The following is a 15786-nucleotide window of genomic DNA, read 5'->3' as shown; positions in this document are numbered from 1 at the left end:
ACACTGCACCCTTCCCATGGACACTGCACCCTTCCCATGGACACTGCACCCTTCCCAGAGAGAGCTGCACCATTCCCAGGGACACTCCCCACCATTGGGAGCCCAAACGGGCTGGTTCTACTCCAAGGCTTCTTTTCACCAGCCAAACGAGATGAGTGGAGGACGTGCAGAGCACACTGGGGCCTCTCACCAGAGCGGCTTTAAATCAATCAGGGACTCTCAGTCGGGTGTACCCCAGCGAGTGCAAACACTCTGGGTGGGGGCTCAAAGGAAACAAGTGAGCCATGAGGAAGAAATGACAAGAGCTGACACAAAGGTAGCATTTTATAAATTAAATGGCCTTTATTTGTAATTTGTCTTCAAAAGTCTAAAACATGACAAAGAAATTACTTGGAAGCTTCTAATTGCTCCTTAAACATTTTATCAGAATTGCATGGAAGTGCACTTAGAACAGAAGCAGGAATCTGGATTCCTGGCCATGGGCATCACCAAACTGCACTGTAGCCTCATCCCAGAGATCCCATCCAATCCCCATCAGACCATCTGCAGGGCACTCAATAACCACCCCCAAACACAGCACTGTCCCACACAGCCAGAGCTTCACCTCTCCCAGCCCCACAGCGCTGGGCTCCCAGTGCCCCACGGGCGCTCAGGGCTCAGAGTGGCACAGGCCCTACCACGGGGAAGGAACAAACCCCAAAGTCAGCTGAGAGGTGCCAGAGGTCTGGCTGGACACCAGGCTGAACCATGAGGTTTTAGCCGGAGTGTGTTTCATTATTCTCAGGGTAAGGCTATGCTGCCGTCTGCAGAGCGCCGTGGGACACGGCTCCTGCTCAAATCAATTAATTAGTGCTCAGTTCTGGGGTGGTGCAGGCCCCCTGCTGCAATTACAACACTTGCATTGCACATCTGTGATTTACAGGTTCTGCTCAGGTGCCTGAGATCTCAGCAGCTCGACTGTGAACTTAACAAAGCATCAAATTCAAACTAAGGAATCTCCATGGTAAAAGTGTAGGCTTGAAGACAGAGCATCCACCAGGGGCTGGAACTGTCCTGCTCTCAGGGCTGTATTTTACTTTTCCTTGAAAGCTACACCTGACTCTACACACACACTGCCAGATGGCAAACAATCCAAGTACTTCAGCTACTTTAGGAACATTTAAATGAAGAACAGGAATTCAAAATACCTGATAAAATCCGTGATGCAGAAAGGAAATGCTATGCCAGTGCTATGAATTACTTGTTTTTCCACCAGCTTGCCTTGAGAGATGGAAAACCCAAGAAGATACATGAAAATTGTAGTTGAAATAGAAAGCCGAGGTATTGAAAAAATCCTTCTGAATTCCCCTACCAGCATAAGGCTTAAAATTACTAGGAAACCAGTTTCAAACTCACCAATTTAATCATAAAGCCAGCAATTTTGATTAATATTTGCTAAGATAGTTAAAAAATTATGCATTTTAATTAAGACCAACACTAAAGATAATTTTCCAGGCTAGAAATTTATAATAAGAGTATGGAGGAAAGTAATCATGCATAGAACTGAAGTATTTTGAACTAGTTTTTACACAGTGCAAAGATTTCCTAGGAAAGTTTGCAGTTTGAACACTCATACTGAAGATATGCTTTCCATACAGTTGGGAGGCTTCCTGTAAGGATTGAAACACTGGGAAACATTATGGAATCACAGGGATCAGAGGTCACTTGAATGAGAGCTGGTCTGACAGTTACAGTTAGCACCTGAAGTCTCACTAAAGGGGAACAGAGCTACCAGAACACCTCACATACAATCACTTGAGATATGTACATGAGATTGGGAAGATATTTATTAACTAGTTCAGGCCATTCCATTTGGAATGTTTTTGATTTTAGACAGTCAAATAAACACAACTTTCAAAGAAACCAAAAGGCATAGGTAAAGAAAAAAAACTTGATTCCCACCTGTTGATCTACAATGAAACTGAGGCTAAGCAAGTAGAAAAATGGGGCTGAATGTCAGAAATCATGATACTGAAAGACTGAATGGTACAGAAGTATCAAACCAGGATTTAAAACTGAGATAGGATTAAAGTCTTCTGTACTTCTGGATGCCTGAGTTCATATTGGGATGTGCTGGGAGAAGTGCAAGGATGCTGGGCATTTCCCCCTCGTGGAAGCTTGGGTTTGCAGTAAATCTTCTGGCTGGATCACTTATCCCTCAAAGAGCGCATCAAAACCTGTGCCATCATATCATCCTCATCAGCATCGTAGTCCTGCAACAGAGGGCACAGAAACAACAGCCACGCTGGTCAGTGCAAGTGACAGCAGCAAGGGCTGCACTTCCCTGTGCCCCTGGACACCCCAGGACACGCTGGGATTTCACAGCAGTGCCCAGGGAGCTCCGTGAGCCCCCAGCTGCGCTCCAAGGGGGAGCAGAACCTACCACAAAGGTGTCATAGGAAAAGCGATGGCGTCTCTGCAGGTGCTCCATGAAGTTTGCACTCCTGTAATTGGGGTCTCCCCATGGCATTGAGGCACAAATTGGGCAAACCTTCAAAGAAAAAAAAACAGTTAGGCCCCAGTGGCTCAGTGCTTTGATGCTGACAGCAGGAAGGGCAGGGACAGCCTGGGGGAGTGGAGCTCAAGGTTTGTGCTCTCACTGTTCTGGATGCAAAGTGATGGCCAATAACTTGCTGGGACATTTAATGCAAAAGCCTCAGATAGTCCTGAATAATTTTAATTAATGTCTTGGATCCCTGAAACAGAATGGCTTACTCTTCTCCCACGTTCTGAAAATCAGAACTCATTAAAGCCTCCTGCTTCAGAAGATTTCAGCCTGTATTTCTCAGTGGCAGGAAAGTTTCCTTGGTGTTCTCTGCAAAGCTCACTTCTCTCCAAGAGAAAAAAGGAACTTTTTTTCCTGGATAATCTGGAATTCCAAAAAACTTCTCAGAAAAATGAGTTTCCAATTCAGTTCCATGTTTTGCAATTCCTCTTACATGAGAGGAAGTATCACAGATAGATTACTAGAATGATACACTATTTTTTGCATGCATTTTCCCCAATAGTTTACAGTATCTTCTTGCTGAAAACAAGGTGAAGAACAAGGAAAAAATTAAATATCTGACATTTTTTTGAAATTATGTTTTATTACTTTGCTGTGCCTAATTAACTTCGAATGTGTGCCATTTTTCCAGGGTGAAAAGAGGATGTGGCCTGGCTGCAGTGGGTGGAGACCAGAGAGCCACTGCAAGGTGACAGCAGAACCACACCAGGCTTAGAGGCATGACCAGCACAGCCACACTGATTGAACAGCACTAATTACACCTACTTAATTCGAAAGTCTCTAATTCATTGTTTCAAAGGGCTTTAAGACTGGACTTCATTGCAATTCTTGCACCAAAACTTTTTATTACCACTTGTTTTGCATCCATGCTGTGCAAAGCTTTGCAGTGTTCAACCAGTCCCTCTTGATCAAAGTTCTTCTCGCTGCAGTACGGGCAGGGGAAGGTGAAGCGATTTGGGAAGCTCCTGGTTGGGGGAGAAAAGGAGGTCATTTACAAATACAGATTATTCAAAGCAAGAAATTACCTATGCTATTAAGGCAAGCTAATTGTAACAGTCAGTTTGTAAACTCCTAAGAGTATTCTGAGGAACACAATATTGTCCATATTTAGACTGAAGTACAGCTCTTCTACAAATGCTCTAAGTGCCATTTATCACCTTCTTCTCAAGTGCCAGGGCACCACCCCAGCCACCCACAAGAGTGCACTTCCCTCCATTGTGTGTGAGTACAATCAGGAGACAGAGGTATTCTAAAAGCCAGCTACACCTACAGAATGCCCTCATCTTCCAGATGTCCTGTGCACTGACCAAACAGAAGCTGCAGAGTTTATCTGGGCACAGCCAGCTGCAAGATCAAAGCTCAGTTTTTCACTATATAAAAATTAACACCCAAACTAAGCAAAGAGGTAAAGTCTGCTTTTAATTCACAATTCCTTCGTGTGACAGAAAAGTCCAGGACTTCAGAGCAGAGGTGTTACCTGGTGTTGTGGAGGGGCTCTTTAGTAACGGCTTTCACACCTTCCATGATGTAATTCTGGTACTTGGAGCAGGAGGCTGCGTGGCTGCGCATCTTGGACAGGTACATCTGTGCAGGCAACAGCAGCACAGCAAGGTCAGCTCAAAACACCTGCCCTTCCTGCTACACTTCCAACCAAAAGCAGCAAACCTGTAAACCTGAGCAGCTTTCAGAAGTGTCAAAGCAGAAAGTCCAAATGCTTCAGCTGCCCAGATGGAAAACTTTTGAGATTACAGGTTAGCTAAGCTGTAACTCTGCTGTCTGTGCTATGTTACCATACTCACAGCAGCAACCTTTCACTCTAACTTTAAAATCAGAATCTTTCATTTGAAATTCATTTCCTGAAGAGGTAACAACAAAAAACTGTGGAAAGAATATCGACATTGGGTGCTGCCTATATCAAACACCTTCAGCACGTATCAGAACAAACATTTTGACCTGATTTTGAGAAAGCTGATGAGGAAGCAGTTTATTTTCCCCCAGGCTGATGCAGCTTACATAGTTAATTTCCAAACACTTTCATACTTTTTTATGGCAGCCGTTGCAAGTGGTTTCTGTTGTTTCAATTTGCTTTTCCAGGTCCAGAGCTCTGCTCCCAGGTGCCAGGGTGCTGCGGCACACCCCACACACTGGCTTCTTGGGCTTCAGACATTCCTGCAGGCACGGCGTGCAGAAGCTGTGGGGGCAGAAAAGGAGGAGGTGGTGAGACAGCCCTCTGAACACCAGCAGCACCCACTGCCCTTGCACAGCCTCTGCCCGAGGAGCAACAGAGCCTTTAGACTCGATAAAGGGTAAGAAGGAGCTGCTGGGCATGAAGGGAGGAGGTGGAGGATCCCAGGCTGTCACACCCAGAATTGCCTGCTGTTGGACAGTGCTCTGTGCCCCCGGTTTCTGGACAGAATCATGGAACGGGTTGGGTTGGAATGGACCTTAAAGCCCACCCAGTGTCCCCCTGCCATGGCAGGGACACCTTCCCCAGAGCTCCCATTCCTGTCCAGCCTGGCCTTGGGCACTGCCAGGGATCCAGGGGCAGCCCCAGCTGCTCTGGGCACCTGTGCCAGGGCCTGCCCACCCTGCCAGGGAGGAATTTCATCCCGCCATCCTGCCTCAGCCTGCCCTCTGTCGGTGTGGAGCCATTTCCCCTTGTCCTGTCAGCGCCCGCATTCCTCAGGAGAGACGGGAAGCGAAAGTGGAAGAACATTGGTTTCCTTTCCCGCCCGCTTTTCTTTCGATCTCTCCCTTTCAAGGCCGCTGCAGGTCAGCCCTGCCCCGCTGCCGGGGCCCGGAGCGGCGTGCGGAGCCCCGGCCCTCAGCCCCGCGGGGCCCCGAGCGGCGGCTCCTCCCGCGGCCCCGCAGCCCCCGCGGCCCCCGCCCCGGCCCCCGGCCCCCGGCCCGGCGGCGGGCGCTCACACGTGTCCGCAGGGGACGCGCACCGGGCTGTCGAACACCTCGAGGCACACGGGGCAGGTGAGGCGGGCCAGCGGGTCCGCTCGGCGCTCCGGGGGCCGTGACGGCCCGCCCGCCGCCATCTTCCGCCGCGCCGCCAGGGGGCGGCCCTGCGCACGCGCGGCCCCGCCCGGCCCCGCCCCGCCGGGTGCGTGAGGGGCGTGGCCCAGCGCTGTGGGCGGGACCAACTCTGTGGGCGGGGCCTCCGGGGGGCGCGGCCGCCATCCCCGGGAGCTGCCGGCGGGCGGGGCCCGGCTCGGCGGAGCCCCGCGCGGTGCCAGCGCCGCTCCGGGCACGGCGGTGCCCTAACGCCCCACGGTGTCACAGCCCCGCGGCCGCTCCACGGCCGCTTTTTCCCCGGCAGCCGCCGGAGCGCGGCCCCGGGGCACCGCCCCGCCCTTGTCGCCCCGCGCCGATGACGTCACGCGGCGGAAGTGCTCCCGCCCCGCCGTTCACTTCCGGGCCGCCGCTGCCGCCGCCGCGGCCCTGCCCGAGCCGTGAGGGCGGGCGCGCTCCGTCCGCGGCACCGGCCGGGCCTCCGCGGCTCTGCCGGGCAGCGCGTCGGGACGCGGGGCAGCATCCCGGGCACCGAGCGCTTCCGGTGGAGCGGCGGCGGGTCCCGGCGGCGGAGCGGAGCGGAGCGGTGAGGGACGGGGCAGGCCGCGGAGCGGGGGCTCAGCCCGGGTGGGTGGGCGGCGCCGTGGCCGCGGCACAGTGAGGGCGGCGGGGGGCGGTGGTACCGCGGAGGCCTTGCCGGTGTCCCGGGGCTCCCCGACCCGGCTGTGCAACAAGTGTCCCGGGCACGGAGCGGCCCCAGCTCCGCGGGGCTCCGCGGGCTGCCCGCGCTCGGTGCCGCTCCCGTGCCCATCGCAGTGTCCGTGTCCGTGTCCGGAGCCAGCTCGGGCGCTGGGGCCTGCCCCGCGATTGTGGCCCCTGGGCCGGTGGCGCAGGGCTGTGCTCTGGGAGGGTCTGGGTGGGTGGGGGTGTGTGTGTGTGTGTGTGAGTGTGTGCACTGCGTGTGTCTGTGTGTGTGTGTGTGCACTCTGTGTGTGTGTGTACCCTGTGTCTGTGTGTGTGTACACTGTGTGTGTGTGTCTCTGTGTGTGAGTGTGTGCACTGTGTGTGTGTGTACAGTGTGTGTGTGTGTGTCTCTGTGTGTGTGTGTCTCTGTGTGTATGTGCGCACTGTGTCTGTGTGTGTCTCTGTGTGTCTGTGTGTGTGTGTACAGTGTGTGTGCGCTGTGTGTGTGTGTGTACAGTGTCTGTGTGTGTGTGCAATGTGTGTGTGTGTACACTGTGTCTGTGTGTGTATACACTGTGTCTGTGTGTGTCTCTGTGTGTCTGTGTGTGTGTGTGTGTCTCTGTGTGTGTGCACTGTGTGTGCACTGTGTGTGTGTGTACAGTGTGTGTGTGTGTCTGTGTGTGTGTGTGTGCACTGTGTGTGTGTCTCTGTTTGTGTGTGTGTGTGTGTACACTCTGTGTGTGTGTGTGTCTCTGTGTGTGTGTGTCTCTGTGTGTCTGTGTGTGTACAGTGTGTGTGCACTGTGTGTGTGTGTTTGCCCCCTGTTTGTTCCCCGCTGCTGTCAAGCGTTTTGTACAGGCGAGTTCTCAGAATAGCTGTTTCCCCCGGCTGAGGTTTTGACCCTGGGGATGGACAGACACTCTCCTGTCTCAGCAGCAGACACTGGACTCGAGTCAGGATGTGTTCTTCTTGCATCTCTGTGCAGCGCTGAGGTTTGGAGCGAGTGCCTTGCAGCAGAGCGGCCTTGTTCCTTCTGTGCGTTCTGTCACTCAGGGTGCTGCTGCTGAAGCCTATATTTATCCGTGCCTGCTCGCACGGTGAGGCTGCCGGCAGGCTGTAACCATGGCTGTTGTGCTGGTGGGCTGCCGGCACGGGCTCTGCGCTGCCTGGGGCTGTGCGTGTGCTCCGTGCCCGGCGTGCCCTGGCTGGGCTGCACGGGCAGGGCTGGCAGAGGCACGGCTGGCAGAGGCACGGCTGGCAGAGGCACGGCTGGCAGAGGCACGGCTGGCAGAGGCAGGGCTCGCAGAGGCACGGCCTGCAGGCCTCGCTGAAGGGCTCTCCTGTCAGCTGGGATCTCGCTGACCCTGCCGGGTCTCACGTGTAACCAGGCGCTCTGTTTGCTGGGTATTGTGGCAGAGCTGGGCTCTGGATCCCTCTCCTTGCCTGCACTGGCTCCCTCCTGTCCTGGGGGTGTTGTGCTGACGTGCCAGACAAAGATCTCTCTCTGCGATTCTCGTGTGCAGCTCTTCTTGCCAAGGAACAGACTCTGCTGTCTTTGTCCACAGACTTCATCCTGCATAACTTGCGGAGGAACGTGGGGAGGGAAGGGACTGCTCCTGGCCCTTATGCTCAGATGTTAATTTAGCACTCCACATTTCCTGTGATTCACAGCCTGTCTCTTGACAGGAGCGCGTGTGCCTTGGAGCACAAGCAGAACTGCTACTTAACTTTCCCCACACGGGGCTGGCACTGAGCACAGCCTTTCATCAAGGAATGTTAACTGCCAGGCTGTTGCTTTTGTTGCTTGTTTGTTTCCCTGGCCTCTTGGTTGTTGGTATTTTGTGTTTTGGCTCCTTTCATTCAGCTGATCTTGCTCTTAACAGTGATTTTCCTTTAACAGGAGTGTTGATCAGTGTTCTAGCAGCCACAGTTAATATTGAGTGAAAAGTCTTTTCTGAAGTGCTGTATGAGACTGATTACATCTGGAACAGTGCACTGATTTTTCCCAACTCCTCTCTTCTCAGGTCAAGAGCTTCTTCTTATGTAATAAACAAAGCCCATGGTCTGCTTTTTGATCACAAGTTCCTCAGGCATTGCAGATGGAGTCTGTTGGCCTGTTAATTACCTTGGTTCTGGTAAAGCAGCATTTGGGACATTCTTTGGTCAGCAGCTATTTCAGCTCAGTGTGTGAGCTCAGTGCACTGAAAATGCAGATCAGTATATCCATAAAAACAGCTATCCCTGCAAACAAAAGTGTGCATGACGGACACACAGGTTTTACTCTGTTCCCACAGAGCAGCTGGAGGTGGCAGGTGTAGCTGTTTTGCCAGAAGATCACCGTGGTGCTGGCAGCTTTCAGCTGGAATTTGGGCTGTGGTTTGCAGCAGTCAGGAGTGGGTGCTCTGGAGGCGGCTGCAGACCTGCCCCAGCTGCACTGGGGGTACCAGCAGGAGCAATGCCAGTGGCTGTCAAGAGCTTTTAAAATGTTAGAAATCAAAAGGCAAAGTCAGTAAACCTGCTCAGCCTAGGGACAGTCCTGTGCCACAAGAGGTGAGGGGGAGTAGCAGATACTGTCACAAAATGAGCAAAATGGGCAGGGAGCTGGAAAAGGAGTGGGGAGTGATGGTGGAATGCAGGACAGTGGCATTTCTGTGGCTCCTGTGCCTTTGCAGAGTCCTGGAGAGGCTGTGAGGGAGCTGCAGCTCTGTGAGCTGTGTCACAGAGCCCCGAGGGGCAGGAGGCGCTGGGGACAGCTGGGGTGTGTGCACCTGGGGTGACTCTGTTTGTTTTCAGTTCTATTCCAGGACACTTGCCATTGCTGAAGATCCCTAATGCCAGACACCCAACCCACTGCCAAATAACCATGAAAGAGAGGAGGTAGCTGCCCCCAGCGTGAGGGAAAATCTCATTTCAATGGATACAAAATACAAAGACGATTTATTTAGGAAGTATGTACAGTTCCACGAATGCAAGCTGAATGCCTCTGACAACAAGCAGCGTCCTATTAACGATGAGTACTTGCGAGTGGCGGCAGCAGCCTTACTTTGCCTTCCCAAAATTGATCCCTTTTATCGATTCCGGTTGATAAAATTTTACGAGATGGCTGAAAACTCACTGAGATCTGTGAAATCCTCAAGTTTACATTGTCTCCATAATGCATTCAACATGCTTGAGACAGTTGGAATTAATCTCTTTCTGTACCCCTGGAAAAAGGAGTTCAAAAACATTAAGGTAAGACTTTCTTATGTAGCCATACTGAGAACATGATTTATTTTTCTTTCTGTGAGCACATTTCATGCATTTCCTTTAAAGGCTCCTCTTTTTTCCATTCATAGCATACTCTCTCTATAAATATATATATGTATATGTATTTCTCTATGTGCAGTTGGTAAACAGAAGCCATAGGAAAGTTTCTGGGTAAAATAAGTGAAGTTTGTGCTGGTGAGAGTATCTCCAGAGCAGAAGTACAAGCAGTATCTGCAATTAGAACGTGTGTAAAGTAGGAGAAAAGCTTATTTAAGGTTGTTGTTCAGCCTCCCTTGCTGCACTAGTTTATTTCTCCTTGGAGAGGCTTTCACTATGGTGAGTGGTCCAGCTGGATTTAAGCTGACTCAGAGTTTGGTTTGTCTTACCACAGCTGTTGCTGGACACAAGTATTAAACCCAGTGTGTGTGTTCAAGTGGATGTTTTGCTGAGGTTCTCACAAGGTGTTTGGTAATGATGAAGGAACTTCAGCAAAATAATTGTTTTCAGAATATCTTTGACCTGCTTGTCTGTGCTCAGTTCCTGATGTTTTGATTTTAAGGTGCTTTCAAATGTATCTACCTAAGGCAGGCTCCCAAAGGGAAAAGTGGGAACTCGCTGCTGGGCTTGGGTGCTGAAGTCTCCCTGGGAGCTCTCTGCTGCTGAGTTTTGTGTTTTCTCTTTTGCCTGTGATGGGCAGACTGCTCCTGCCTGCACTCAGAGCAGGCTGAACTGGGCTTAGCACATCCCTCAGGTGTGCCAGATGCTGAGGGTATTTCAGCTTGCAGAAACTCATCTCTGCTTTCGGGGCTCTTTTAGTGGAAGATTTTGAATTAATATTAAATTGAATAAAACTGACATTTGAAACTGCATATTAACAGTACACAAAGAAGTGTGCACCTCAAGTATATTTAAAGCTGAATTGAAGAGGAGTTTGGCACTCCTGTGGTAATTCTGTTCCTGTTAGCTCCAGCTTGTCCCTGGGTAGGGTAGTTCCCAAAATCCTGGCCTTTTTGCCTTTCATGGTAGACTTTCTGTAAATTCAGATATGTCTGGTATGCATTAACGTTAATGCTAGTGCAGAGCAGAGTGATTTAAATCACCAGGGAGGACATTATGCTAATCAGGATTTTAAATTGAATGAAAACTCTTCTACTTTGAATTTCTCTCATGTGGAATTTCCATCTGCTGAGCAGGAGGGATGCAGAAATCGAGCTCATCTTGCCAAGGCAGTTGTGCGTGTTCAGAGTCGTTATTATTGTATTTAATTACATGGTCTCTGTCACTGAATTATCTGAACATCCAGTCCACCACTGAATTTGTAACCTAGTTTTCCTTTTATTCCCCCCACCCCTCTTAGACCTACACCGGGCCCTTTGTTTATCATGTGAAGTCTGCTCTAACGGAGGATGATGTGAGGCAGATTCTGAGCTACATGGGCTACGTCCAAGAGCTGGGAACGACGTTTAAGCTCAAAGAGCAGGTCGACGCCATCCAAGTGAAAATGATTTCATTTGAGCTCTTTCTGGCCAAGGTGGAATGCGAGCAGCTGCTGGAGATCCACCTGCAGGTGAAGGACAAGGGTTATTCGGAGATGGATGTCATCAACGAGCGCAAGAACAGCAGCGAGGACGTGCGGGGCTGCTCCGAGGCCATGCGGCGGCGCCTGGAGTGCAAGGAGACCCTCAACACGTCCATGGCCCGCATGGTGCTCCAGAAATCCGCCAGCGAGCGCGCCTCCAAGGACTACTTCAAGCCAAAGGTGAGCAAGCCTTCCAAGTCAGTGGATACGTATGACAGTTACTGGGAGAGCAAGAAACCGCCTTTGATGAGCTCGCTGAGCCTCAGGAAGGAGCCGATTCTGGTGGATGCGGAAGATGACATTAAAGATGAAATTATCCGTCCGTCGCCGTCTCTGCTGGCCATGTCCAGCTCCCCGCACGGGTGTTCAGATGAATACTTGCCAACTTCCTCTCATCACAATGGCATGCTAAGAACAAATGTCCCTTACAGCTCCTATTTTTCTGCTCAAGAGGACTTAGATTTATATACCGAACCCGATTCTAGAAGCGTGTTAAATTTCAAAAGACAAGACGCTATTAAGTCTGATGTATGGCTGTTAAAAAGCGATGCCAACCCTGTTTACCACAAACGCACCCACCTAGCCAAAGAGACAGCTTCCTCCAAGTGCCAGAACTGTGGCATCCCTTGTGGCACTTCTGTTTGCCAGAAGTGTGACAGCCTGTTCGGCTCGAGGCAGGAGTACCCAGCAGTGAAGCAGAGCTCCTACTCCATCAAAGGCCTCCCAAGCGATGGCTTGTCTCCCGCGCCGGCTCTGAGGGAGAAATCTCAGTACACGTCACAGACTCAGAGTCAAGACAGAGCTGCTCAGTTCAGTTCCAAGTCCAAGCCTTCGGGCACCTCGCGCTGCGGCTTCTGCAACCGCTCGGGAGCCGCCAACACGTGCACCTTCTGCTCCAAGGTCTCGTGTGACACCTGCCTCAACGCCTACTACTACGACCCGTGCTGCAGGAAGAGCGACCTGCACAGGTTCCTGCCCAACAACCAGTTAAACTATAAATCATCCCAGCTGTCCCACGTGGTTTACAGATAGACTGCTTGAGTCACTTTGGGAAGGGAGGGAAAGGGGGAGAGGAAAGGGCTATCCTAACCAATGTTCTGACTCCACGCTGACCTCTTGCCAAAATCACGTGTCCAGATATTTGGAACCATGGTTCAGTGATCAGGTGCCAGTTCTTGATTTTTATGGCTTCACAGATGCTGCAGATCCATTCGATTTCATGCTGCTATAATTTAGGTGACTCCTAAAGGAGCATTGCTTTTCAACTTAGATGGGGGAGAAGAGCACATTTTTCCTTAAAACTTGGCAGCTGTTGTATTTTTAAAAAGTGACATCATACCTTCCTATTATATCATATCTTGCCCAGGTAAAACCAGGCAGTGTTTGAAAACAAAGTCAGAGAATTAAGATTCTCATTTTCTATGAGTGATGAAACCACTGCCAGTTTTTGATAAAGTATGACTTCAAAATGTGCAGGAAATATGTGAATGGCTTGTTTTGCCACCAAGGACTATTTTTCATGTGTGTCTGCATTTCTTGGTCTCCAAAATGCAAACACCACAACCTCTCTTCCTTTTGTCTTTGTTTCCTCCTTCTCCCCTTCTCTCTCTGGTTGTTTATCTCGACCTTATATAACCTGGATCTGGACAACATGTGCTTTATTTTCCAGTGTTGCCAATATCATCCTTCTGGGTTTCACTGTGTGGTATTTGAAAGAGGTGATCCTGTATCTGTGTCACTCAGATGATGCCTGGAGTGTTGTCCTCTCAGATGAGTGTCCATTCTCCTTCTGTTGCACATGGTTTAAGTACTGTTCTTTGTACTGTAAATAGGTGATTTGGAAACAGTTTATTTTTAATAAATATTTAATATGTTGAGTTCTTGAAAGTGATAGAATCATTATAACTATGGAGTCTCTCTGGGTTATTTGTTTCAGGTGACTTTTTGTTTTTCCTTGTACTGTATTTCATAGCTTATAGCCACTGTGGCAGAATGATGTTCTTGGCTCTGATCAATTCTTGGGTTTTAATCTTTTTTTTTTCCCCTCTGATAAGGCTGCTGCTCATCTGAGCAGAGTCTTGTCTAAGAATTGCAGGATTTTGCTCTCAGTGCACGCTTTTTCTTTGTGCTTATGGAAATTGTAAGTATCAGTGTTCTGCTTGCTTCCAAATCCACTGCCAGTCTGTCTGTAGTGTAGTCCAGCAAGTAAAGCACTGGCCTGGGTGAAAATCAGAGCTCATTTGTGACTCCTGTTCAAGTGAACCCCTCAGTTACAGATGTGAATCAGATAATAACCTTTGTCTCTTGCTGTAGCACTTGGGAACCCTGGCTGAGCAGCAGGACTCCCTCGTGTTGGGCTCTGTACAGTTTGACCCACAAACACCACCTGGTTATGAATAGACTTTAGTTTTTTATGAAAAGAAAACCCCTAAGAATCCTAACTCCCTTATTCCAACTATAGCTAGTTAGCACAAAGTATCAGGCAACCTATACTGATGTGCAGAATTAAATGTGTTTAAAGTATCTGTAAAGAACTAGCTGAGATGTAAACTCTGTAGTCCACTTTGCACTGAAATGATTCACTTTGGAGTGAATAATCACTGTTGGAGTCTAGGCCTCTCAACTTCAATGTCCATCACTCCCTGTGTGACAGGAACATGCATGAATGATCCTTTGTCTTCTATTTTTTGGGGTGGGGTGGGGGGCTTCAGGTAGGTAGAGGGGAAAATTACATAGGCTAGTGTTGTAAAATAGCTAAAATAATTTTAGCCATAACTGGGTGTCAGAAGTGTTATGGAGATAAGATGAACCCTGGGTCTTACAGAGGGCTGAGAACAAAAAGTTACTGTCCAGTTTGCACTAAGAAACAAAGTGAACAGTGTGTGTTTAACAATCAGGGAAATTCTGAATCAAGGGACTGCAACTGAACATAATGTCAAGGGCAAGGACTGCCTTGCTGACCCTGAAGGTTGGGGTGAATATTAAGTGAATGATTTTAAGGTTTTCATTCTTGTATGTTTTTTATAAATATATATATATATATAAATATGACACAAATGTAGATACATTATGTATATAGTGAAGAATTTAAAAACAATTTTACTATTAAAATGCAGTCTAAGGGTGGTTTTAATTTTGGTGGTTTTTTGGGTTTTGTCCACCTTCTGCAGCGTCATGCCTGTTTGGTTGCTCTACAGTGTTATCTCCTAGTTCACCAGTTCAATTTCCATATGGCTCCTCACACTACAGTGACAACTAAAACTGTGATGCCACGTAATTTTTACGGTGACCAGGGCAGGGGCTGTACCTGCTCTGCAAAAGAGAAGTCCTCTGTATATATGTCATGGAATCCTGTAGTACAAACCTGTGTTGAATTGAAGTGCTACCATGCTCTATTTTTGTGTATCTTACTGTATGAGGTTGCTGTGATTGATACAGTAAAATATATGCGAATTTAAAATGCAGGTGTTTTGCATCTGATTTGTTTAAATTAATTTATGTTTTGAAGGAATTTAAAAATAAAGAGGCCTTTAAGAAAAGGCTTAACTCTTTTCTTAAAGTGGCGTGTGCATGTAGCTGTCTGTTCCCAACCCGTCTGCATGCCGCGAGCCGTCCAGCGCGGGCTGCCTGCAGAGCTGCTGGAACAAATCCCTTCCTTCCCATCCTGAGCAGCATGACTCAGTGTTCATGGAGCATGTGAGCCGCTCTGGCAGCAGCTGCAGCAGCCTGGGGTGGGGTGGCAGCAGCTTTGGGGCTGTGTGGAGCTCCCTCCATGGATCCCAGCCCTGGCTCTCCGTGGCGCTTGCCTGACGAGCTTCCTGAGGGAAGCTGCATCTCCCAGAAGATGTGTGACACTGCTGAGGTACATCTTGGCACTTCAGTTAGGCCTTCTGGCTCCCTTTACATCCTGCTAGCTCCAGAGCAGGATAATTCCTCAAGTTCCAAGCTAGATCAGTCTTTTTCTTTGTTCCTTGTGTTGAAAAGCATGTCGGGTGAATGCTGAAGTGCCTTTTCCACAAGTGTTTTATCATCTGTTGTGGTTACTGGAAGTGCCAGGGACAATTATAAAAATCAGGCTCCAGGTAACTAAAATATTCTTGCAGGAAATCTTGCCTCACACTGGTGCTTCCTGAGCTGATGGATTTCTGATGCATATAAAACAAGCCCATAAACTGTGTTACTGTCTGGCATCTCTGATTGCAGACCTCTGAGCTTGTTAGCTGCATCTTTGGCTTTCAACAGAAGCTTAAAGGTTCCATACACAGTAAGTACTTTAGATTTGATGATTTGAACTGACAGCTCCTTAAAGTTATTTTCTGGAAGATGACTCCGGGTTACAAGCATTTAGTGCACGTTGCTGACTATGCTGTGGAATGTTTTCAGGGGAAGAGATTCACCTTTCCAGTATTTGTTTGGAAACAGGAGCTAATCTGAGCACAGTGATAATTGATACACTGCCAGAGACTGGGAGAAAAGCAGGAGGTGTGTTCCTGATGTACCTGGTTTGGCTCTGAAATCAGAGTGAATTAGGCCTTTTAGTGTGATCATTACTGTGGTATCAGCAGCTGGGCTGGGCTGCTGATGTCCCTGTTTATTTGTGAAGGGTGTTGGCGATTCCTTCTGAAAATCACAGAATGTGGTTGTGTTTCTCCAAGACTGTAAGTACTATTTCTTTTTTACACTTGATCATATTCCCCTGGAAAAGGTTTTCTGT

General features: G+C 49.1%; 2 protein-coding genes across 3 annotated transcripts; one reads left to right on the top strand and one right to left on the bottom strand.

Moving 5' to 3' along the window:
- Positions 1 to 317: 317 nt before the first annotated feature.
- Positions 318 to 5638, bottom strand: RNF114 (ring finger protein 114). Its single transcript, XM_058850335.1, has 6 exons — positions 5471 to 5638; positions 4586 to 4736; positions 4023 to 4129; positions 3396 to 3510; positions 2423 to 2530; positions 318 to 2252 (listed from the first exon to the last, which is right to left on the bottom strand). The coding sequence occupies exons 1-6, from the start codon at positions 5587 to 5589 to the stop codon at positions 2187 to 2189; spliced, it is 666 nt and encodes a 221-aa protein (XP_058706318.1). The 5' UTR covers positions 5590 to 5638; the 3' UTR covers positions 318 to 2186.
- A 299-nt stretch (positions 5639 to 5937) lies between these two features.
- Positions 5938 to 14601, top strand: SPATA2 (spermatogenesis associated 2). Of its 2 annotated transcripts, none has more exons than XM_058850328.1 (3): positions 5938 to 6149; positions 9041 to 9478; positions 10851 to 14601. In XM_058850328.1, the coding sequence occupies exons 2-3, from the start codon at positions 9161 to 9163 to the stop codon at positions 12102 to 12104; spliced, it is 1572 nt and encodes a 523-aa protein (XP_058706311.1). In that variant the 5' UTR covers positions 5938 to 6149; positions 9041 to 9160; the 3' UTR covers positions 12105 to 14601. The 2 variants fall into 2 exon arrangements, with proteins under 2 accessions (XP_058706311.1, XP_058706310.1); XM_058850327.1 differs by lacking the exon at positions 5938 to 6149 and adding an exon at positions 8147 to 8271.
- The last annotated feature ends 1185 nt before the right edge of the window (positions 14602 to 15786 follow it).

The sequence above is a fragment of the Poecile atricapillus genome, chromosome 15, assembly GCF_030490865.1.
Source record: "Poecile atricapillus isolate bPoeAtr1 chromosome 15, bPoeAtr1.hap1, whole genome shotgun sequence".
Taxonomy (NCBI): domain Eukaryota; kingdom Metazoa; phylum Chordata; class Aves; order Passeriformes; family Paridae; genus Poecile; species Poecile atricapillus.
Note: the sequence above shows the minus strand (reverse complement) of the source record. Positions and strands in the feature narration are given on the sequence as shown.